Below are 25313 nucleotides of genomic sequence, written 5' to 3'. Positions count from 1 at the left end.
TTATTTTTGCCACTCCCATTTGCAACATTTTATCTTTCCTGCCTCTTACAAAAGTACAGGATGTTCTTCAATTCCTTCCTCCCCTCCTAACTCTCCCCCCCCGCCGTCTCTGCACCTGCTTAATATCTGTTACATCTACAGCTTTTTCCAGTTCTGATGAAGGGTCCCAGACCTGAAACGTTAACTCTGTTTCTCTCTCCACGGATGCTGCCTGGCCTGCTGAGTATTTTCAGCATTTTCTGTTGCCCTCCTGTTCTGTTCTGGGCCCCGCCCCTCAGGAAGGATATACTGGCCTTGGAGGGACGCAGCACAGATTCACCAGAATGATACCGGAGCTGAAAGGGTTAAGTTATGAGGCCAGGTTGCACAGACTGGGCTGGTATTCCCTCGAGTGTAGGAGATTAAGGGGTGATCTAATGAGGTGTTTAAGATGACTAAAGGAGTTGATCGGGTCGAGAGAGAGAAACTATTTTCTCTGGTGGAGCTGTGGGGAGTCCAGAACAAGGGGGCACAACCTTAAAATTAGAGCTAAGCCCTTCAGGGGTGATGTCAAGAAGCACTTCTTCACACACAGGGTAGTGGAAATCTGGATCACACTCCCACAAAAAGCTGTTGAGGCTGGGGGTCAACTGAAAATATCAAATGGAGAATGATAGAATTTGTTGGGTATGGGTATTAAGGCTTATGGAACCAGAGCAGGTAGATGGAGTGAGATACGGATTAGCCGTGATCTGATTGAATGGCGGAATAGGCTCGAGGGGCTGAATGGCCTCGTCCTGTTCCTAGGTCCCTTCCCCACCCTGTGCAGATTGTGAATCTCCATCACCTGTTGTAGAGGTGAGTAAAGGGGATTTAGTCCATCTGTGACCAGACTATAACCACAAGCCCGTCTGGGTATCACACCTATACGGTCCGTGAGGTTATTATTAGATTCACACCCAGACGTTGTGCCTTTACTTGTCGACCTATTCTATGTGATAACATGAACAGTCCACCGGCGCACTCGAGGCCTTCCACAACCGGTGGGTACTGGAGGGACTGGCGTGCATCATCACCACCACCGAAAATAGAATTTTAATTTCATTTGTTAAGTTCCCTTTAAACTTTTTTTTGTTATGTTACACATTTTATTGGTTGTGCCCCCTTTTTAAAGGGGCACATGGTTGACTTTTAATAGGCAATTGCCTGTGATAAGGGAAAAAAATAACGAACAGTCAAATCAAGGGAATCATCGGCACAACAGTTTGAAAGATTAAACAATAGTACAGGAATTTATAAAACATTCATCCATTCCATGTTCATGTCACCCAGCTGTCTGCAGGGCCCTGCACTACAGAACAGTGTGAACTTGCTGGTGTTGCTTCAGATGCCCAGAGCATTTAAAGCTCTTCCCACAGTCAGAACATTTAAAGGGTCTCTCATCAGTGTGAACAAGCTGGTGTCTCAGCAAGGTAGCTGACTCAGTGAATCCCTTTCCACACATGGAGCAGGTAAACAGACCCTCCCCAGTGTGAACTCGCTGGTGTCTGGTCAGAACCCCGGGTCTTTTAAAGCTCTTCCCACAGTCAGAACATTGAAATGCTCTCTCATCAGTGTGAGCAAGCTGGTGGCTGGTCAGCTCCCCGGAGCTTTTAAAGCTCTTCCCACAGTCGGAACATTTAAATGCTCTCTCATCAGTGTGAACTCGTTGGTGTCTGGTCAGATTCCCTGAGTTTTTAAAGCTCTTCCCACAGTCAGAACATTTAAACAGCCTCGCATCAGTGTGAGCAAGCTGGTGTTGCTTCAAGTCCCCAGGGTATTTAAAGCTCTTCCCACAGTCGGAACATTTAAACGGCCTCGCCCCAGTGTGAACTCGCTGCTGTGTCTGCAGGATGGATGACTGAGTGAAATGTTTCCCACACTCACAGCAGGAGAAATGCCTCTCTCCAGTGTGAACTCGCTCATATTGCAGCAGGTTGGATGACACAGTGAAACCCTTCCCACACACAGAGCAGATGAACAGTCTCTCTCCAGTGTGAGACCGCTGGTGTGTCATCAGATTCGTGGAGCTTTTAAACCTCTTCCCACAGTCAGAACATTGAAACGGTCTCTCATCAGTGTGGACAAGCTGGTGTCTCAGCAGGTGGGATGTGCGAGTGTATTCCTTCCCAAAGACGGAGCAGGTGAACGGACCGTCCCCAGGGTGACTGTGCGGATGAACTTCTGACGTAGACGGGGAACTGAATCCATTCCCGCCGTCCCCACCTTTACCCGGTTTCTCCCCAGTGTGACGGTGCACATGTCTCGCCAGGTCAGGCGATCGGCTGAATCCGAGTCCACACACGGAACACGTGTGCAGTTTGTTTGCGCTGCGATCGCTGCTCTCTCCTTCCATGTGCAAAGGCCGATGATATTCAGGTCCTGATGAATCGAGCGACTCTGTCAGACCCTGACGTGATGTTTGGTCTGAGCTTCCCGTCTGTAAATGCTCCACTTCTAAAACCCTGTAAAAGGAGTGTAGAAAGGGGTAAGAGGGAGAATGTTGCCTCATGTCCCCCTTTCCCAGCCCAGGGGCAGTGCAGCTGATTTTCAGGCCCCAGCTGCTGCACAAGTTGGTTAGCCTACCATCAGTAGTAGGGAAAATGCTAAAGAGTCTATTATAAAGGATGTGATAACAGGACACTTAGAAAATATCAACGGGATCAGACAAAGTCAGCACGGATTTATGAAAGGGAAATCGTGTTTGAGTGCGAGTCAGCAGAGAGTGCTGAGAGTTTGGGTAAGTGTGAGAGTTCTTTAATTGTTATTTCTCTTTAAATCATTCTTGATAAGATTACTTAAGCAGTTTAAGTAAAGGGGAGAAGTTAAATATTTGGGATTCTGTTGGTTTAAGAAGAGTAAAACAAGGTTACACTGCAGTAGGAGTAAATTGGCACAGCAGGCAGTGGAAACCAGTTCTCTAACCAATCAGCAGGGGTGACTCATTTGGCTGTAAACAAACAAACAGTATAAAAAGACCAGTGCTAGTGCGAGCAAGCACTGAGTGCGAGTCAGCAGAGAGTGCTGTGAGTTTAGCTAAGTGTGAGTTAGGGTAAGTGGGGTGTTAGGTGCTCTTTTCAAACTTTAACTCTGTGGGTTGTAGTTAATAAGGCCTTTCTGGTGCAGAGTGACTGTTGGTAAACCATTTAACTGGTCTAATTAGAGGGATTGATTTAATTTAAATCCAATTAATTAAAGGGGATACTAGCATCTATAATCGGATAGAGGGTGTCCATAACTAACAATAAAAAATTTAATTAATTACATAGAATGGAGCAGGTGATGTGTTACTGTTGCGAGATGTGGAAGCCAGTGGACCCCATTGAGGCTCACGGTGATTACATCTGTGACAAGTGTCTGCTGCTACAGGAACTCCAGCTCCATGTTGATGAGCTGGAGTCTGAGCTTCAGACACTGCGACACATCAGGGAGGGGGAGAAGTACCTGGACTCTGTGTTTCAGGAGGTGGTCACACCTATGAAGTTAATTAATTCAGATGTAGCCCATGGTCAGGGACAGGACGGTGTGACTACGAGTGAGGCAGGTACAGGGATCCAGGAGGTAGTGTTGGAGGAGCCGCAGCCCTTGTCCAACAGGTTCGAGGTTCTTACTCCCTGTGGGGACGGGAGCAGGGACTGCAGGGAGGATGAGCAACCTGGCCACATCACCGTGGAACGGGGGGCCATTCAAGAGTGGGGAGTAAATAGAAATGTTGTAGTGGTAGGGGATAGTATTATTAGGGGGATAGATAGAGTTCTCTGCAGCCGAGAGCGAGAGTCCCGAAGGCTGTGTTGCCAGGGTTAAGGATATCTCCTCTGGGCTGGAAAGAAATTTGCAGTGGGAGGGGGTGGATCCAGTTGTCGTGGTCCATGTTGGTACAAACGATGTAGATAGGACTAGGAAGCCGGTTCTGTTAAAGGAGTATGAACAGCTAGGGGTCAAATTAAAAAACAGAACCTCAAGGGTAATAATCTCTGGATTATTACCTGAGCCACGAGCGAATTTGGCTAGGACAAATAAAATTAGAGAGTTAAATGCGTGGCTCAAAGACTGGTGTGGGAGAAATGGGTTTTGCTTCCTGGGACACTGGCAACATTACTGGGGCAGGAGGGAACTGTTCCGTTGGGATGGGCTTCACTTGGCCAGTGCTGGGACTAGAGTTCTGGTGAATCATATAACTAGGGCTGTAGAGAGGGCTTTAAACTAACTAGTGGTGGGGGAGGTTCCTAGAGAGCAAATAATAAAAATGACAACAGAGAAGGTCATAGACTTAGGTAGCAGTGGGGAAATTAAAAACCAGAGCGTGTCAGGAAGAGGCAGAAGGTATGGAGTAAAAGGTAAAGTAATAAAAAGGGCAAAAGCAGGAACTAAGTGTCACAAAACATCTTTGAAAGTTCTCTATCTGAATGCACGTAGCATTCGTAACAAAATAGACGAGTTAATGGCATAAATAACTACATATGGGTATGATCTTGTGGCCATTACAGAAACATGGCTGCAGGGTGACAATGCCTGGGAATTAAACATACCAGGTTATTTAACGATCAGGAAGGACAGGCAGGAAGGAATGGGAGGTGGGGTGGCTATGTTAATAAAGGAAGGAATCACTGTAATACAGAGAAATGATATTGGGTCAAAAGATCAGGATAATGAAACAGTTTGGGTGGAGATAAGGAATAATAAGGGGAAAAAACACTAGTGGGCGTAGTCTATAGGCCTCCGAACAGTTGCAACTCTGTTGGACGGAGTATCAATCAGGAAATAGTTGAGGCTTGTAATAAGGGAACATCTATAATTATGGGGGATTTTAACTCTCATATTAATTGGACAAATCAAATTGCGCAGGGCTGCCTTGAGGATGAGTTCATTGAGTGTATTAGGGATGGGTTTCTTGAGTAGTTTGTAACTGAACCGACCAGGGGGCAAGCAACCTTAGATCTGGTCCTGTGTAACGAGACAGGATTAATTAAAAATGTCCTGGTAAAGGATCCCCTTGGAATGAGTGACCACAACATGGTTGAATTCCATATTCAATTAGAGGGTGAGGAGGTTGGATCTCAAACAAGCGTGCTAAGCTTGAATAAAGGAGACTATGAAGGTATGAGAGCGGAATTGAGTAGAGTGGATTGGGAAAATAGATTAAAGGGTAAGACGATACATGATCAGTGGTGTACATTTAAGGAGTTATTTTACAACTTCCAAAAAAAATATATTCCACTGAGAAGAAAAGGGTATAAAAGAAAAGACAGCCATCCGTGGCTAAGTAACGAAATTAAGGATAGTATTCGACTAAAAACAAGGGCATATAAGGTAGCCAAATCTTGTGGGAGGATAGAGGATTGGGAAAACTTTAAAAGACAGCAAAAAATAACAAAAAGATTGATTAAGAAAGGGAAGATAGATTATGAAAGTAAATTAGCAAAAAATATAAAAACAGATAGTAAGAGTTTTTATAGTTGTGGTAAACCACTGTTTGTATTCCACTGTGTACATGCCTGGACATGCCTCGGCTGACTCCTCCCACAAGTCCTAGTATAAAGGTGACTGCGCCCCAGCCCTTTGTATTTCTGGACCGGTCGACCACTCGAGGCAGACCTTCATTCTTTTGTTAATAAAAGCCTTTAGTTACTCTCTTAACTCTCAGTCTTTTATGAGTAATTGAAAGCGCATCAATAGTTATATAAAAAGAAAAAGGGTGGCTAAAGTAAGTGTTGGTCCCTTAGAGGATGAGACTGGGAAATTAATCGTGGGAAATATGGAGATGGCAAAAACACTGAATGAATATTTTGTATCAGTCTTTACAGTAGAGGACACTAAGAATATCCCAACACTGGACAAACAGGGGGCTATAGGGGGGGGGGGGGGGGGGGAGGAGCTAAACACGATCAAAATCACTAAGGAAGTGGTACTCGGTAAAATAATGGGACTCAAGGCGGATAAATCACCTGGACCTGATGGCTTACATCCTAGGGTCTTGAGGGAAGTGGCGGTAGGGATTGTGGATGCATTGGTAATAATTTTCCAAAACTCCCTGGACTCAGCAAAGGTCCCGGCAGACTGGAAAACTGCTAATGTAACACCCTTATTTAAAAAGGGCAGTAAACAGAAGGCTGGAAACTATAGACCGGTTAGCCTAACATCTGTGGTAGGTAAAATTTTGGAGTCCATTATTAAGGAGACAGTAACAGGACATTTGGATAAACATAATTTAATAGGACAAAGTCAGCATGGTTTTATGAAGGGGAAGTCATGTTTGACAAATTTGCTGGAGTTCTTTGAGGAAGTAACATATAGGGTGGATAAAGGGGAACCAGTGGACGTAGTGTATTTAGACTTCCAAAAGGCATTTGACAAGGTGCCACACAAAAGATTATTGCTTAAGATAAAAATTCACGGGATTGGGGGTAATATTCTGGCATGGATAGAGGATTGGCTATCTAACAGAAGGCAGAGAGTTGGGATAAATGGTTCATTCTCAGACAGGCAATCAGTAACTAGTGGTGTTCCGCAGGGGTCAGTGCTGGGTCCCCAACTCTTTACAATCTATATTAACGATTTGGAGGAGGGGACCGAGTGTAACATACCAAAGTTTGCAGATGATACTAAGATGGGAGGGAAAGTAGTGAGTGAGGAGGACATAAAAAACCTGCAAGGGGACATAGACAGGCTAAGTAGGTGGGCAGAGATTTGGCAGATGGAATATAATACTGGAAAGTGTGAGGTTATGCACTTTGGCAGGAAAAATCGTAGAGCAAGTTATTATCTAATGGCAAGGAACTGGAAAGTACTGAAGTACAAAGGGATCTGGGGGTCCTGGTGCACGAAACTCAAAAGGTTAGTATGCAGGTGCAGCAAGTGATTAAGAAGGCCAATGGAATGTTGGCTTTCATTGCTAGGGGGATAGAATATAAAAATAGGGAGGTATTGCTTCAGTTGTACAAGGTATTGGTGAGACTGCACCTGGAATACTGCATACAGTTTTGGTGTCCATACTTAAGAAAAGACATACTTGCTCTCGAGTCAGTACAAAGAAGGTTCACTCGGTTAATCCCGGGGATGAGGGGATGGACATATGAGGAGAGGTTGAGTAGATTGGGACTCTACTCATTGGAGTTCAGAAGAATGAGAGGCGATCTTATTGAAACATATAAGATTGTGAAGGGGTTGGATCGGGTGGATGCGGAGAGGATGTTCCCGATGATGGGTGAAACTAGAACCAGGGGGCATAGTCTTAGAATAAGGGGCTGCTCTTTCAAAACTGAGATGAGGAGGAACTACTTCACTCAGAGGGTGGTAGATCCATGGAATATGCTGCCCCAAAAAGTTGTAGAAGCTACATCATTACATACATTTAAAACAGAAATAGACAGTTTCCTAGAAGTAAAGGGAATTAAGGGTTACAGGGAGCGGGCAGGAATTTGGACATGAGTCTAGGTTCGGATCGGTCATGGCCCTGTGGGTAGCGGAGCGGGCCCAGGGGCCGTGTAGCCCGATCCTGCTCCTATTTCGTGTGTCTAATTCTATTAGATTCAGGAGATGGTTCTGTGATAGTAGATTGGCGGTTAGGATCAGATCAGCCATGATCTTATTGAATGGCGGAGCAGGCTCGAGGGGCCGATTGGCCTACTCCTGCTCCTATTTCTTATGTTCTTATGTAAACCTACTGGAGCCTTTTGAGGATGTAACTGGTAGAATAGATAATGGAGAACTGGTGGATGTGGTGTATTTGGATTTTCAAAAGGCCTTTGATAAAGTCCCACGTAAAAAGAGGTTAGTGTGCAAAATTAAGGCAATGGGATTGCGGGTACTATACTGGCATGGATTGAAAATTGGTTGACAGACAGGAAACAGAGAGTAGGAATAAATGGGTCTTTTTCAGGGTGGCAGGCGGTGACTAGTGGGGTACCGCAGGGATCAGTGCTTGGGCCCCAGCTATTCACAATATATATATCAATGATTTGGATGAGGGAACCAAATGTAATATTTCCAAGTCCGCTGATGACACGAAACTAGGTGGGTTTGTGAGTTGTGAGGAGGATGCAAAGAGGCTTCAAGGCGATTTAGACAAGTTGAGTGAGCGGGCAAATACATGGCAGATGCAGTAGAATGTGGATAAATGTGAAGTTATCCACTTCAGTAGGAAAAACAGAAAGGCAGAGTATTACTTAAATGGTGATAGATTGGGAAATGTTGATGTACAGAGGGACCTGGGTGTCCTGGTACACCAGTCACTGAAAGCAAACATGCAGGTGCAGCAAGCAGTTAGGAAGGCAAATGGTATGTTGGCCTTCATTGCAAGAGGATTTGAGTACAGGAGCAAGGATGTCTTACTCCAGTTATATAGGGCCTTGGTGAGACCACACCTGGAGTACTGTGTGCAGTTTTGGTCTCCTGACCTACCTAAGACTTGCCATAGAGGGAGTGCAGCGAAGGTTCACCAGACCGATTCCTGGGATGGCAGGACTGTCGCATGAGGAGAGATTGGGTCGACTAGGCTTGTATTCACTAGAGTTTAGAAGAATGAGAGGGGATCTCATTGAAACGTATAAAATTCTGACAGGGCTAGACAGACTGGATGCAGGGAGAATGTTTACCCTGGCTGGGGATTCTAGAACGAGGGGTCACAGTCTCAGGATACAGGGTAGGACATTTAAGACTGAGATGAGGAGAAATTTCTTCACTCGGAGGGTGGTGAACCTGTGGAATTCTCTACCACAGAAGGCTGTGGAGGCCAAGTCACTGAATATATTTAAGAAGGAGATGGATAGATTTCTAGACACAAAAGGCATCAAGGGGTATGGGGAGAGAGCGGGAATATGGTATTGAGACAGAGGAACAGCCATGATCATATTGAATGGCGGAGCAGGCTCGAAGGGCCGAATGGCCGACTCCTGCTCCTATTTTTCTATGTTTCTCTGCACTGCATCCAATGCAAGTATATCCTTCCTTAAATAAGGAGACCAAAACTGTACGCAGTACTCAAGGTGTGGTCTCACCAGCGCCCTGTAAAGTTGCATCAAAACTTCCCCTCTTTTATACTCCATACCCCTTACAATAAAGGCAATTCCATTTGCCTTTCTAATTACTTGCTGTACCTGCATGCTAACTTTCAGAAGTTAGCATGCAGAAGCAACAATAAGGAGGCACATTCATAGGACAGAAACATAGAAGATAGGAGCAGGAGTAGGCCATTCAGCCCCTCGAGCCTGCTCCGCCATTCAATGAGACCATGGCTGATCATCCAAATTCAGTACCCTGTCACTGCTTTCTCCCCATACCCCTTGATCCCTTTAGCCTTAAGAAATATATCTAACTCCTTCTTGAATATATTTAATGAATTGGCCTCCACTGCCTTCTGTGGTAGAGAATTCCACAGGTTCACCATTCTCTGGGTGAAGAAATTCCTCCTCATCTCTGTCCTAAATGGCTTACCCCTTATCCTTAGACTGTGACCCCTGGTTCTGGACTCCCCGACCATCGGGAACATCCTTCCTACATCTAGTCTGTCTAGTCCTGTTAGAATTTTAGAAGTTTCAATGAGATCCCCTCTCATTCTTCTAAACTCCAGCGAGTATAAGCCCAATCGACCCAATCTCTCCTCATACCTCATTCCTGCCATAAGAACATAAGAAGTAGGAGCAGGAGTAGGCCATACGGCCCCTCGGGCCTGCTCCGCCATTCAATAGGATCATGGCTGATCCGAACCTAGACTCACGTCCACTTCCCTGCCCGCTCCCCGTAACCCCTAATTCCCTTATCAGCTAGGAAACTGTCTATCTCCGTTTTAAATGTATTTAATGTCGCAGCTTCCACAGCTCTCTGGGGTAGCAAATTCCATAGATTTACTACCCTCTGAGTGAAGAAGTTTCTCCTCATCTCAGTTTTGAAAGGGCAGCCCCTTATTCTAAGATTATGCCCCCTAGTTCTAGCTTCACCCATCAGCGGAAACATCCTCACCTCATCCACCCGATCAAGCCCCCTCACAATCTTATATGTTTCGATACGATCGCCTCTCATTCTCCTGAATTCCAATGAGTAGAGGCCCAACCTACTCAACCTTTCCTCATAAGTCAACCCCCTCATCTCCGGAATCAACCGAGTGAACCTTCTCTGAACTGCCTCGAGAGCAAGTATATCTTTTCTTAAATATGGAAACCAAAACTGTACGCAGTATTCCAGGTGTGGCCTCACCAGTACCCTGTATAACTGAAGCAAGACTTCCCTGCTTTTATACTCCATCCCCCTTGCAATAAAAGCCAAGATTCCATTGGCCTTCCTGATCACCTGCTGTACTTGCATACTAACCTTTGTGTTTCATGTACCAGGACCCCCAGATCCCTTTGTACTGTAGCACTTTGCAGTTTCTCTCCATTTAGATAATAACTTGCTCTTTAATTTTTTCTGTCAAAGTGCATAACCTCACACTTTCCAACATTATATTCCATCTGCCAAATTTCTGCCCACTCACTTAGCCTGTCTATGTCCTTTTGCAGCTTTTTTTATGTCCTCCTCACTCGCTGCTTTCCCTCCCATCTTTGTATCGTCGGCAAACTTGGATATGTTGCACTCGGTCCCTTCCTCCAAATCGTTAATATTCACATTTCTCCAGCCCCCTTTCACCACCTCAGGACGTCCCAAAGCGCCTCACAGCCAATGAAGTAGTCTCTTTGAAGTGTAGTCACCGCTGCAATGCAGGAAATGCGGCAGACAACCCGCACACAGCAAGCTACCACAGACAGCAATGCGACAATGACCACACCATCCGCCTCCTAGTGATGTTGGTTGAGGGACAAACATTTACCCAGGTATCAGTCTGGTGAATCTTCGCTGCACTCTCTCCATGGCAAGAACGTCCTTCCTCAGAATAGGCGACCAAAACTGCACACAATACTCAAGGTGCGGTCTCACCAAGGCCCTGTACAACTGCAGCAAGACATCCTTGTTCCTGTACTCAAACCCTCTCGCTACGAAGGCCAAAATACCATTTGCCTTCTTAACCACCTGCTGCACCTGCATGCTTACCTTCAGCGACTGGTGCACAAGGACACCCAGGTCTCGTTGCACTTCCCCTTCTCCCAATCTATTGCCATTCAGATAATAATCTGCCTTCCTGTTTTTGCCACCAAAGTGGATAACCTCGCATTATATTGCATCTGCTATGCTTCTGCCCAATCACCCAACCTGTCCAAATCATACTGGAGTTTCTCTGCATCGTCAGAGCACACATGCCCACCCAGCTTTGTTTTTGTCTGCAAACTTGGAGATATTACATCTAGTTCCCTCGTCTCGATAATTTATATATATTGTGAATAGCTGGGGTCCCAGGACCGATCCCTGTGGTACCCCACTAGTCACTGCCTGTCACTCGGAAAAAGACCCGTTTATTCCAACTCTTTGCTTCCTGTCTGCCAACCAGTTCTCTATCCAAGTCAGTACTTTGCCCCCAATCCCATGTGCTTTAACTTTGCACGCTAATCTCTTATGCGGAACCGTATTGAAAGCCTTCTGAAAGTCCAAATACACCACATCCACTTATCTCCCTTATCTATTCTACCAGTTACAGTCAGGGTAGACAGTCAGGCTGACAGGGGATGAAATCTGGGTGGAGAACTGTTCGTACAATCGATTTCAAAATTCTCATCCTGGCGCAGATCGCTCCGTGGCCTCACCCCCCTCCCCATCTCTGCAATCTCCTCCAGCCACCACCCCCCCAAAAGAGATCTCTGCGCTCCTCCAATTCTGGCCTCTTGAGCATCCCTGATTTTTAATCGCTCCACCATTGGCGGCCGTGCCTTCAGCTGCCTGGGCCTTAAGCTCTGGAATTCCCTCCCTAAACCTCTCCGCCTCTCTTTCCTCCTTTAAGATGCTCCTTAAAACCCACCTCTGTGACCAAGCTTTTGGCCATCTCCCCTAATATCTCCTTATGTGGCTCGGTGTCAAATTTTTTGTCTTCTAATACTCCTGTGAAGCACCTTGTGACATTTTACTATTTTAAAGGTGCTATATAAATACTTCTTGTTGTTGGTGTAGATTTCTGTACTGTGAACCTGTCCATTTTGAGAGACTTCAGGCTTTCTTGAACAGTCTCTCTGTTTTCTGAAGATGAAGTTTAATTCCATTTCCCCCCCCACAGTTTCCACATGTACGCCGACGACACCCAGCTCTACATCACTACCACTTCTCTCAACCCCTCCACTGTCTCTAAATGGTCAGACTGCTTGTCCGACATCCAGTTCTGGATTAGCAGAAATGTTCTCCAATTAAATATCGAGAAGACCGAAGCCATTGAGGTATATGATATGATTGGGATTACGGAAACATGGCTCCAGGGTGACCAGGGCTGGGAACTCAACATCCAGGGGTATTCAATATTCAGGAAAGACAGGCAAAAAGGAAAAGGAGGTGGGGTACCATTGCTGGTTAAAGAGGAGATTAACACAATTGTAAGGAAGGATATTAGCGCTGATGATGTGGAATCTGTATGGGTAGAGCTGAGAAATAAAAAAGGGACAGAAAACATTAGTGGGAGTGGTATATAGACCTCCAAACAGTAATGCTAAGGTTGGGGATGGCAGTAAACGGGAAATTAGAGACACGTGTAATAAGGGCACAGCAGTTATCATGGGTGACTTTAATCTACATATAGATTGGGCTAACCAAATTAGTAACAATACTGTGGAGGAGGAATTCCTGGCGTGTATACAGGATGGTTTCCGGGACCAATATGTCAAGGAGCCAACTAGAGATCAGGCCATCTTAGACTGGGTATTATGTAATGAGAAAGGAATAATTAACAATCTTGTTGTGCGAGGCCCCTTGGGGCATAGCGATCATATGATGATCGAATTCTTCATTAAGATGGAGAGTGAAGTATTTGACTCAGAGACAAGGGTCCTGAATTTAAATAAAGGAAACTATGATAGTATGAGGCGCGAGTTGGGTAGGATTGATTGGGGAATGACACTCAAAGGGTTGACGGTGGATAGGCAATTGCAAACTATTAAAGATCACATGGATGAACTACAGAATTTGTTCATCCCCGTTTGGCATAAAAATAAAACAAAAAAGGTGAATCAACCGTGGCTAATAAGGGAAATTAGGGATAGCATAAGATCCAAGGAGAGGACATATAAATTGGCCAGAAAAAGCAGCAAACCTGAGGATTGGGAGCAGTTTAGGATTCAGCAAAGGAGGACAAAGGGATCAATTAAGAGGGGGGAAATAGAGTATGAGAGTAAGCTTGCAGGGAACATAAAAACTGACTTTAAAAGCTTCTATATATATGTGAAGAGAAAAAGATTGGTGAAATCAAGCATAGGTCCCTTGCAGTCAGAATCAGGGAAATTTATAATGGGGAACAAAGAAATGGCAGACCAATGAAATATATACTTTGGTTCTGTCTTCACAAAGGAGGACACAAATAACCTCCCAGAGATTTCGGGGAACATAGGGTCTAATGAGAGGGAGGAGCTGAAAGAAATAGATATTTGTAGGGAAATGGTATTAGGGAAATTGACGGGATTGAAGGCCGATAAATCCCCAGGGCCTGATAATCTACATCCGAGGGTACTCGAGGAAGTGGCCCTAGAAATAGTAGATGCATTGCTGGTCATCTTCCAAAATTCGATAGACTCTGGAACAGTTCCCATGGATTGGAGGGTAGCTAATGTTACCCCACTATTCAAAAAATGTGGTAGAGAGAAAATGGGGAATTATAAGCCTGACATCAGTACTGGGGAAAATGCTAGAGTCCATTATAAAAGATGTAATAGCAGAGCACTTGGAAAACAGTGACAGGATCGGACAAAGTCAACATGGATTTACAAAAGGTAAATCATGCTTGACTAATCTACTGGAATTTTTAGAGGATGTAACTGGTAAAATAGATAAGGGAGAACCAGTGGATGTGGTGTATTTGGACTTTCAGAAGGCTTTCGATAAGGTCCCACATAAGAGATTAGTGTGTAAAGTTAAGGCACATGGGATTGGGGGCAAGGTACGGACTTGGATAGAGAACTGGTTGGCAGACAGGAAGCAAAGTGTTGGAATAAATGGGTCTTTTTCCGAATGGCAGTCAGTGACTAGTGGGGTACCGCAGGGATCGGTCCTTGGATCCCAGCTATTCACAATATATATTAATGATCTAGACGAGGGAACTAGATGTAATATCTCCAAGTTTGCAGACGACACAAAGCTGGGTGGGCGTGTGTGCTGTGAGGAGGATGCCGAGAAACTCCAGGATGATTTGGACAGTTTGGGTGATTGGGCAGATGCAGTATAATGTGGATAAATGCGAGGTTATCCACTTTGGTGGCAAAAACAGGAAGGCAGATTATCTGAACGGCAATAGACTGGGAGAAGGGGGAAGTGCAACGAGACCTGGGTGTCCTTGTGCACCAATCGCTGAAGGCAAGCATGCAGGTGCAGCAGGCGGTTAAGAAGGCAAATGGTATGTTGACCTTCGTAGCGAGAGGGTTTGAGTACAGGAACAAGGATGTCTTGCTGCAGTTGTACAGGGCCTTGGTGAGACCACACCTTGAGTAATGTGTGCAATTTTGGTCGCCTTATCTGAGGAAGGATGCTCTTGCCATGGAGGGAGTGCAGCGAAGATTCACCAGACTGATACCTGGGATGACAGGAATGACGTATGAGGAGAGATTGGGTCGATTGGGCTTATACTCGCTGGAGTTTAGAAGAATGAGAGGGGATCTCATTGAAACTTATAAAATTCTAACAGGACTGGACAGACTAGATGCAGGAAGGATGTTTCTGATAGCCGGGGAGTCCAGAACCAGGGGTCACAGTCTAAGGATAAGGGGTAAGCCATTTAGGACAGAGATGAGGAGGAATTTCTTCACCCGAAGAGTGGTGAACCTGTGGAATTCTCTACCACAGAAGGCAGTGGAGGCCAATTCATTAAATATATTCAAGAAGGAGTTAGATATATTTCTTAAGGCGAAAGGGATGAAGGGGTATGGGGAGAAAGCAGGGACAGGGTACTGAAATTGGATAAACAGCCATGATCTCATTAAATGGCGGAACAGGCTCAAGGGGCCCAATGGCCTACTCCTGCTCCTACCTTCTATGTTCCTGTGCTGTGGTGTACATGGATTTCCAAAAGGCATTTGATAAAGTGCCACAACCATGGGCTTCAACTTTTCTGGCAAGCCCATTAATAAAAGGGACAGTGGCAGCATGGATATGAAATTGGCCCAGTGACAGGAAACAGAGAGTAGTGGTGAACGGTTGTTTTTCGGACCGGAGGAAGGTACACAGTGGCGTTCCCCAGGTGTTGGTTCGAGGACCACTGCTTTTCTTGATATGTTCTGGATGAGCAAATATTTTCTCCAATTAAATATTGGGAAGACCAAAGCCATTGTTTTCGGTCCCCACCACGAACTCCGTTCCCGAGCCACTGACTCCATCCCTCTTCTTAACATCTGTCTGAGGCTGAACCACACTGTTCGCAACCTTGGTGTCATATTTGACCCTGAAATGAGCTTCTGACCACATATCTGCAGCATAACCAAGACCGCCTACTTCCACCTCGGTAACATCGCTCCGTGACATCGCCTCAGCTCATCCGCTGCTGAAACCCTCATCCGGGCCTTTTGTTACCTCTAGACTTGACTATTCCAACACACTCCTGGCTGGTCTCCCACATTCCATCCCACGGAAACTTGAGGTCAATCAAAACTCGGCTGCCCGTGTCCTAACTCGCACCAAGTCCCGTTCACCCATCACCCCTGTGCTCGCTGACCTACATTGGCTCCTGGTTAAGCAACGCCTCGATTGCAAAATTCTCATCCTTGTTTTCAAATCCCTCCATGGCCTCACCCCTTCCTATCTCTGGATTACTCCCGGTGCCACGTGCTAGTGAGTATAGGAATAGGAGGATAGAGCAGATGAATGCGTGGCTAAAGAGTTGGTGCAGGAGGGAGGGCTTTAGTTTCCTGGATCACTGGGCCTGCTTCTGGGGAAGGTGGGACTTGTACAAGTCGGACGGGTTGCACCTGAACCAGAGCGGGACAAATATCCTTGCGGGGAGGTTTGCGAGCACAGTTCGGGGGGGTTTAAACTAAAATGGCAGGGGGTTGGGAACCTGAGCAGGGAGACAGAGGAAAGGGAAACAGGGATAAAAGCAAAAGATAGGAAGGAGAAAAACAAAAGTGGCAGTCAGAGAAATCAACGGTTTAAATCAAACGTGGCCACAGTAAATAATAATTCTAATAGGTCGAAGAGCGTTAAAAAAACAAGCCTGAAGGCTTTGTGTCTTAATGCGAGGAGCATTTGTAATAAGGTGGACAAATTGGCTGCGCAAATAGAGGTAAACGAATATGATTTGGTTGGGATTACGGAAACGTGGCTCAAGGATGGCCAAGACTGGGAACTCAACATCCAGGGGTATTCGATATTCAGGAAAGATAGGCAAAAAGGAAAGGGAGGTGGGGTAGCATTACTGGTTAAAGAAGGGATTAATACAATTGTAATGAAGGATATTAGCTCTGATGATGTGGAATCTGTATGAGTAGAATTGAGAAATACTAAAGGGGGAAAAAAACATTAGTGGGAGTGGTATATAGACCTCCCAACAGTAAGGCGAAGGTTGGGGATGGCATTAAAAGGGAAATTAAAGAAGCGTGCAATAAGGGCACAGCAGTCATCATGGGTGGCTTTAATCTACATATAGATTGGGCTAACCAAATTAGTAACAGTACTGTGGAGGAGGAATTCCTGGAGTGTTTACGGGATGGTTTCTTGGACCAATATGTTGAGGAACCAACCAGAGATCAGGCCATCTTAGACTGGGTATTATGTAACGAGAAAGGATTAATTAGCAATCTTGTTGTACGAGGCCCCTTGGGTCTGAGCGATCATAATATGATCGAATTCTTCATTAAGACGAAGAATGAAGTAGTTGACTCAGAGACAAGGGTCCTCAATTTAAATAAAGGAAACTACGATGGTCTGAGGAGCGAGTTGGGTAGGATTGATTGGGGAATGGCACTCAAAGGGTTGACGGTGGATAGGCAATGGCAAACATTCAAAGACCGAATGGATGAGCTACAGAATTTGTTGATCCCAGCTTGGCATAAAAATAAAACAAAAAAGGTGACTCAACCGTGGCTAACAAGGGAAATTAGGGATAGCATAAGATTCAAGGAGATGACATATAAAAGATTGGCCAGAAAAAGCAATAATCCTGAGGATTGGGAGCAGTTTAGGATTCAACAAAGGCGGACAAAGGGATTAATTAAGAAAGGGAAAATAGAATATGAGAGTAAGCCAGCAGGCAACATAAAAACTGACTGTAAAAGCTTTTATAGATATGTGAAGAGAAAAAGATTGGTGAAGTCAAGTGTAGGCCCCTTGCAGTCAGAATCAGCGGAATTTATAATGGGGAACAAAGAAATGGCAGACCAACTAAATTCATACTTTGGTTCTGTCTTCACAAAGGAGGACACAAATAACCTCCCAGAGATGCCGGGGAACATAGCGTCTGATGAAAGGGTGGAACTGAAAGAAATCAGTATTTGTAGGGAAATGGTGTTAGGAAAATTGATGGGACTGAAGGCCAATAAATCCCCAGGGCCTGATAATCTACATCCCAGGGTACTTAAGGAAGTGGCTCTAGAAATAGTAGAGGCATTGCTGGTCATCTTCCAAAATTCGATAGACTCTGGAACAGTGCCCATGGATTGGAGGGTAGAGAATATTACCCCACTATTCAAAAAAAGTGGTAGAGAGAAAACAGGGAATTATAGACCGGTAAGCCTGACATCAGTAGTGGGGAAAATGCTAGAGTCCATTATAAATAAAAGATGTAATAGCAGAGCACTTGGTAAGCAGTGACAGGATCGGACAAAGTCAACATGGATTTACAAAAGGTAAATCATGCTTGACTAACCTACTGGAATTTTTTGAGGATGTAACTGGTAAAATAGATAAGGGAGAACCAGTGGATGTGGTGTATTTGGACTTTCAGAAGGCTTTCGATAAGGTCCCACATAAGAGATTAGCGTGCAAAATTAAGGCACATGGGATTGGGGGCAAGGTATTGACTTGGATAGAGAACTGGTTGGCGGACAGAAAGCAAAGAGTTGGAATAAACGGGTCGTTTTCCGAGTGGCAGGCAGTGACTAGTGGGGTACCGCAAGGATCGGTCCTAGGACCCCAGCTGTTCACAATATATATTAATGATCTGGACAAGGGAATTGGATGTAATATCTCCAAATTTGCAGACGACACAAAGCTGGGTGGGAGGGTAAGCTGTGAGGAGGATGTCGTGAAACTCCAGTACGATTTGGACAGGTTGGGTGATTGGGCAGAAACATGGCAAATGCACTACAATGTGGATAAATGTGAGGTTATCCACTTTGGTGGCAAAAACAGGAAGGCAGATTATTATTTGAATGGCAATAGATTGGGAGAAAGGGAAGTGCAAAGAGACCTGGGTGTTCTTGTGCACCAGTTGCTGAAGGTAAGCATGCAGGTGCAGCAGGCGGTTAAGAAGGCAAATGGTATGTTGTCCTTCGTAGCAAGAGGGTTCGAGTACAGGAACAAGGATGTCTTGCTACAGTTGTACAGGGCCTTGGTGAGACCACACCTTGAGTATTGTGTGCAGTTTTGGTCGCCTTACCGGAGGAAGGACGTTCTTGCCATGGAAGGAGTGCAGCGAAGATTCACCAGGCTGATACCTGGGATGGCAGGAATGACGTATGAGGAGAGATTGTGTCGATTAGGCTTATACTCACTGGAGTTTAGAAGACTGAGAGGGGATCTCATCGAAACCTATAAAATTCTGTCAGGCCTGGACAGACTAGGTGCAGGAAGGATGTTTCTGATGGCGGGGGAGTGCAGAACCAGGGGTCACAGTCTAAGGATAAGGGGTAAGCCATTTAGGACTGAAATGAGGAGGAATTTCTTCACCCAGAGAGTGGTGAACCTGTGGAATTCTCTACCACAGAAGGCAGTAGAGGCCAATACATTAAATATATTCAAAAAAGAGTTGGATATATTTCTTCAGGCTAAAGGGATCAAGGGATATGGGGAGAAAGCAGGGACCGGGTACTGAATTTGGATGATCAGCCATGATCGCATTGAATGGTGGAGCAGGCTCGAGGGGCCGAATGGCCTACTCCTGCTCCTATATTCTATGTTTCTATGTTAATCTCCTTCAGCCCCACAATCCCCCGAGATATCTGCACTCCTCTAATTCTGCCCTCTTGAGCATCCCTGATTATAATCACTCAACCTTTGGTGGCTGTGCCTTCAGCTGCCTGGGCCCTAAGCTCTGGAATTCCCTCCCTAAACCTCCTTAAAACCTGCCTCTTTTGGTCACCTGCCCTAATTTCCCATGTGGCTCGGTGTCAGATTTTTTTGTCTTAAAATACTCCTGTGCAGCACCTTGGGACGTTTTACTACGTTAAAGGCGCTATAGAAATACAAGTTGTTGTTGTTGATATATATCAATGACTTGGCCGTGGGTGTACAGGGCACTATTTCAAAATTTGCAGATGACACAAAACTTGGAAGTATAGTGAACAGTGAGGATGATAGTGATAGACTTCAAGAGGACATAGACAGGCTAATAGAGAGGATTCGAGTACAGGAACAAGGATGTCTTGCTGCAGTTGTGCAGGGCCTTGGTGAGACCGCACCCTGAGTATTGTGTGCAGTTTTGGTTGCCAAGGATGTTCTTGCCATGGAGGGAGTGCAGCGAAGATTCACCAGGCTGATACCTGGGATGGCAGGAATGATGTATGAGGAGAGATTGGGTCGATTGGGCTTATACTCGCTGGAGTTTAGAAGAAGGAGAGGGGATCTCATTGAAACTTATAAAATTCTAACAGGACTAGACAGACTAGACGCAGGAAGGATGTTCTCGATGGTCGGGACGTCCAGAACCAGGGGTCACAGTCTAAGGATAAGGGGTAAGCCATTTAGGACAGAGATGAGGAGGAATTTCTTCACCCAGAGAGTGGTGAACCTGTGGAATTCTCTACCACAGAAGGCAGTTGAGGCCAATTCATTAAATATATTCAAGAAGGATTTAGATATATTTCTTAAGGCTAAAGGGATCAAGGGATATAGGGAGAAGGCAGGGACAGGGTACTGAGTTTGGATGATCAGCCATGATCTCACTGAATGGCGGTGCAGGCTCGAGGGGCCGAATGGCCTACTCCTGCTCCTATCTTCTATGTTTCTATGTATTCAATCTTTCCTTGCAGCTGAAATTCTCTAGTCCTGGCAACATCCTCGTAAATCTCCAGTCTCGTGCAGTCACATCTTTCCTGCAATGGGGACGACCAGAACTGCACGCGGTGGCCTAACTGGTGTTTTTGTACAGTTCAAGCAGAATCTCCCTGCTCTTACATGATACAGAAAGAGAGAGGCACTGCCCCTTTAAATACCTGGGGACACATGGAAACATAGAAGATAGGAGCAGGAGTAGGCCATTCGGCCCCTTGAGCCTGCTCCGCCATTCAACGAGATCATGGCTGATCATCCAAATTCTGTACCCGGTCCCTGCCTTCTCCCCAGATCCCTTGATCCCTTTAGCCTGAAGAAATATATCCAACTCCTTCTTGAATATATTTAATGAATTGGCCTCTACTGCCTTCTGTGGTAGAGAATTCCACAGGTTCACCACTCTCTGGGTGAAGAAATTCCTCCTCATCTCTGTCCTAAATGGCTTACCCCGTATCCTTAGACTGTGACCCCTGGTTCTGGACTCCCCGACCATCGGGAACATCCTGTCTGCATCTAGTCTGTCTAGTCCTGTTAGAATTTTATAAGTTTCAATGAGATCCCCTCTCATTCTTGTAAACTCCAGCGAGTACAAGCCCAATCGACCCAATCTCTCCTCATACGTCATTCCTGCCATCCCAGGTATCAGCCTGGTGAATCTTCGCTGCACTCCTTCCGTGGCAAGAACATCCTTCCTCAGATAAAGCGACCAAAACTGCACACAATACTCAAGATGTGGTCTCACCAAGGCCCTGTACAACTGTAGCAACACATCCTTGTTCCTGTACTCAAACCCTCTCGCTACGAAGGCCAACATACCATTTGCCTTCTTAACCGCCTGCTGCACCTGCATGCTTACCTTCAGCGACTGGTGCACAAGGACACCCAGGTCTCGTTGCACTTCCCCTTCTCCCAATCTATTGCCATTCAGATAATAATCTACCTTCCTGTTTTTGACACCAAAGTGGATAACCTCGCATTTATCCACGTTATATTGCATCTGCCATGCTTCTGCCCAGTCACCCAACCTGTCCAAATCATACTGGAGTTTCTCGGCATCCTCCTCACAGCACACACGCCCACCCAGCTTTGTGTCGTCTGCAAACTTGGAGATAATACATCTAGTTCCCTCGTCGAGATCATTAATATATATTGTGAATAGCTGGGATCCAAGGACCGATCCCTGCTGTACCCCACTAGTCACTGCCTGTCACTCGGAAAAAGAACCGTTTATTCCAACTCTTTGCTTCCTGTCTGCCAACTAGTTCTCCATCCAAGTCAATACCTTGCCCCCAATCCCATGTGCCTTAACTTTACACGCTAATCTATGTGGGACCTTACCGAAAGCCTTTTGAAAATCCAAATACACCACATCCACTGGTTCTCCCTTATCTATTTTAACAGTTACATCCTCAAAAATTTCCAGTAGATTAGTCAAGCACGATTTACCTTTTGTAAATCCATGTTGACTTTGTCCGATCCTGTCACTGTTTTCCAAGTGCTCTGCTATTACATCTTTTATAATGGACTCTAGCATTTTCCCCACTACCGATGTCAGGCTTACCGGTCTGTAATTCCCTATTTTTCTCTCCACCACCTTTTTTGAACTGTGGTGTAACATTAGCTACCCTCCAACCCATGGGTACTGTTCCAGAGTCTATCGAATTTTGGAAGATGACCAGCCATGCATCTATTATTTCTAGGGCCACGTCCTTAAGTACCCTAGGATGTAGATTATCTTCTATGTTTCTATGTATTCAATCTTTCCTTGTAGCTGAAATTCTCTAGTCCTGGCAACATCCTCGTAAATCGCCTGTCTCGAGCAGTCACATCTTTCCTGCAATGGGGCGAGCAGAACTGCACGCAGCACTCTAGCCGGTGGCCTAACTGGTGTTTTGTACAGTTCAAGCAGAACCTCCCTGCTCTTACATGATACAGAAAGAGGCACTGCCCCTTTAAATACCTGGGGGGCACCCATTCCCCTTTAAATGGCCAAGCAATTTTTTTTGTTGAAAGGGGCCGCAGTCCCCTTTGACTCACCCCCCCACCCTCTCGCACACCCCCCCTCTCACCCACCACAAATACTCACAAGAGAGAGAGAGAGAGAGGAGGAAGAATGCTGGTCTTTGTCTCTTTAAAAGTGGCTGCCCACCAAAATGTTCACAGCACTTTTGTTTTGGATAAAAGTCAAAAAGAGAAAAGGTTCACTTATTTTTAAATGAATGCAATTGATGAATAGCCTTGCAATAAAGGTAATGCAAAGGAATAAACACTCACAAGCTGGGGGGTTTTTCCACTCTCCTCCGCCTCCTCCCCTTTAACAGCTCCTGCAGACAATGAAAGCAGGAAACAACAACATAAAATGCTGGAAAAACTCAGCAGGCCAGGCAACATCCGGGAGAGAAATTAGAGTGACGTTTCGGGTCGAACCCTTTTTCAAACTGGAAAGGAAATAAAATAATAGGGAATGAAAGCAGGAAAGCGGCCTGCAGCCCACCGAGGTACCGCCCCCCTCCCGCGCCGCCATTGGTTGGAGGACTGTCAGCCCGTCCGGTCCTCCCAGCGATCTCCGCGCTCCTGATTGGCGGGCGCCTCGCGTAAATCAACACCCCCCCCCTCCGCTTACGAGCTGACGCATGCACGCAACACCCAAGGGTCGGTTGGATCGGCGCACGCAGCCCAATAAGGTCCCGCCCCCCTCCCGCGCCGCCATTGCTTGGAGGACCGTCAGCCCGCCCGGTCCTCCCAGCGTTTTCCCCGCTTCTGATTGGTGGGCGCCTCGCGTCAATCAATCCCCCCCCCCACCGTTTACGAGCTGACGCCAGCACGCAACGCCCAGGGGTCGGTTGGATCGGCGCACGCCACCGCAAGGTAAAAAAAAGACACGCCGCACAAATGAGGAAAACGAAGAATAATAATAATCGCACTTTAGAGGGGAGGAGAGTTCGGGCAATTAATGAGTGTTTTCAGTTTGTTTCGGGATAATTTTTTTTTTGAAAAGCTTCCCAACGGTGCCAGGCTGACTGCGCATGCGCTCCAGCCAACCTTTGACTCCCCCACGTGGGCCCGGGGGCCGGACACGCCCACTGGCAGTCCCCTGCACCAATCACAGCGCGGGCAGGCGCTTCTATCAATCGTCAACTGTCAATCCCCTCGTGGTGTCGATTGACAGCGGCGTCAGCCAATGAGGTGCAGGAAGGGGCGGGACCAGGGCCAGGACTGACAGCAAGCATCAACTAATTCAATTAAATACCTGCATGCAGCCAAAAAAAAACTTTTATTTAGTCAGCCAAAAAACAGCAAAGCAAATGAGGTTTGCTGAGTCAGCAAAGCAAGCAAAGTCTATTTTAGAAACATAAAAGATAGGAGCAGGAGTAGGCCATTCGGCCCCTCGAGCCGGCTCCGCCATTCAATGCGATCATGGCTGATCATCCAAACTCAGTACCCGGTCCCTGCCTTCTCCCCATATCCCTTGATCCCTTTAGCCTTAAGAAATATATCCAACTCTTTCTTGAATATATTTAATGAATTGGCCTCATCTGCCTTCTTAGACTGGGTATTATGTGACGAGAAAGGATTAATTAGCAATCTTGTTGTACGAGGCCCCTTGGGTCATAATATGATCGAATTCTTCATTTATATGGAGAATGAAGTAGTTGACTCAGAGACTGGGGTCCTCAATTTAAATAAAGGAAACTACGATGGTCTGAGGAGCGAGTTGGGTAGGATTGATTGGGTAATGGCACTCAAAGGGTTGATGGTGGATAGGCATTGGCAAACATTCAAAGATCACATGGATGAACTACAGAATTTGTTCATCCCAGTTTGGCATAAAAATAAAACAAAAAAGGTGACTTAACCGTGGCTAACAAGGGAAATTAGGGATAGCATAAGATCCAAGGAGAGGACACATAAATTGGCCAGAAAAAGCAATAATCCTGAGGATTGGGAGCAGTTTAGGATTCAACAAAGGAGGACAAAGAGATTAATTAAGAAGGGGAAAATAGAATATGAGAGTAAGCTTGCAGGGAACATAAAAACTGAGTGTAAAAGCTTTTATAGATATGTGAAGAGAAAAAGATTGGTGAAGTCAAGCGTAGGTCCCTTGCAGTCAGAATCAGGGGAATTTATAATGGGGAACAAAGAAATGGCAGACCAACTAAATACATATTTTGGTTCTGTCTTCACAAAGGAGGACACTAATAACCTCCCAGAGATGCCGGGGAACATAGGGTCTGATGAAAGGGTGGAACTGAAAGAAATCAGTATTTGTAGGGAAATGGTGTTAGGGAAATTGATGCGATTGAAGGCCGATAAATCCCCAGGGCCTGATAATCTACATCCTAGGGTACTTAAGGAGGTGGCCCTAGAAATAGTAGATGCATTGCTGATCATCTTCCAACATGCGATGGAATCTGGAACAGTACCCATGGATTGGAGGGTAGCTAATGTTACCCCACTATTCAAAAAAGGTGGTAGAGAGAAAACGGGGAATTACAGACCGGTTAGCCTGACATCGGTAGTGGGGAAAATGCTAGAGTCCGATATAAAAATGTAATAGCAGAGCACTTGGAAAACAGTGACAGGATCAGACAAAGTCAACATGGATTCACAAAAGGTAAATCCTGCTTGACTAATCTACTGGAATTTTTTGAGGATGTAACTGGTAAAATAGATAAGGGAGAACCAGTGGATGTGGTGTATCTGGACTTTCAGAAGGCCTTCGATAAAGTCCCGCATAAGAGATTAGCGTGTAAAGTTAAGGCACATGGGATTGGGGGCAAGGTATTGACTTGGATAGAGAACTGGTTGGCAGACAGAAAGCAAAGAGTTGGAATAAACGGGTCTTTTTCCGAATGGCAGGCAGTGACTAGTGGGGTACCGCAAGGATCGGTCCTAGGACACCAGCTATTCACAATATATATAAATGATCTGGACAAGGGAACTAGATGTAATATCTCCAAATTTGCAGATGACACAAAGCTGGGTGGGCGTGTGTGCTGTGAGGAGGATGTCGAGAAACTCCAGTATGATTTGGACATGTT

General features: G+C 45.7%; 1 protein-coding gene across 1 annotated transcript; it reads right to left on the bottom strand.

The window, feature by feature from the left end:
• Positions 1-571: 571 nt before the first annotated feature.
• Positions 572-22788, bottom strand: LOC147091605 (uncharacterized). Its single transcript, XM_085976832.1, has 2 exons — positions 22546-22788; positions 572-2483 (listed from the first exon to the last, which is right to left on the bottom strand). Exon 2 carries the CDS (start codon positions 2372-2374, stop codon positions 1331-1333), a length of 1044 nt encoding a protein of 347 aa, XP_085832958.1. The 5' UTR covers positions 2375-2483; positions 22546-22788; the 3' UTR covers positions 572-1330.
• Positions 22789-25313: the final 2525 nt, after the last annotated feature.

The sequence above is a fragment of the Somniosus microcephalus genome, unplaced genomic scaffold (assembly GCF_052327205.1).
Source record: "Somniosus microcephalus isolate GS21.2 unplaced genomic scaffold, FLI_Smic_1.0 unresolved_chr3, whole genome shotgun sequence".
Lineage (NCBI taxonomy): Eukaryota > Metazoa > Chordata > Chondrichthyes > Squaliformes > Somniosidae > Somniosus > Somniosus microcephalus.
This window is presented reverse-complemented; position numbering and strand designations above follow the sequence as displayed.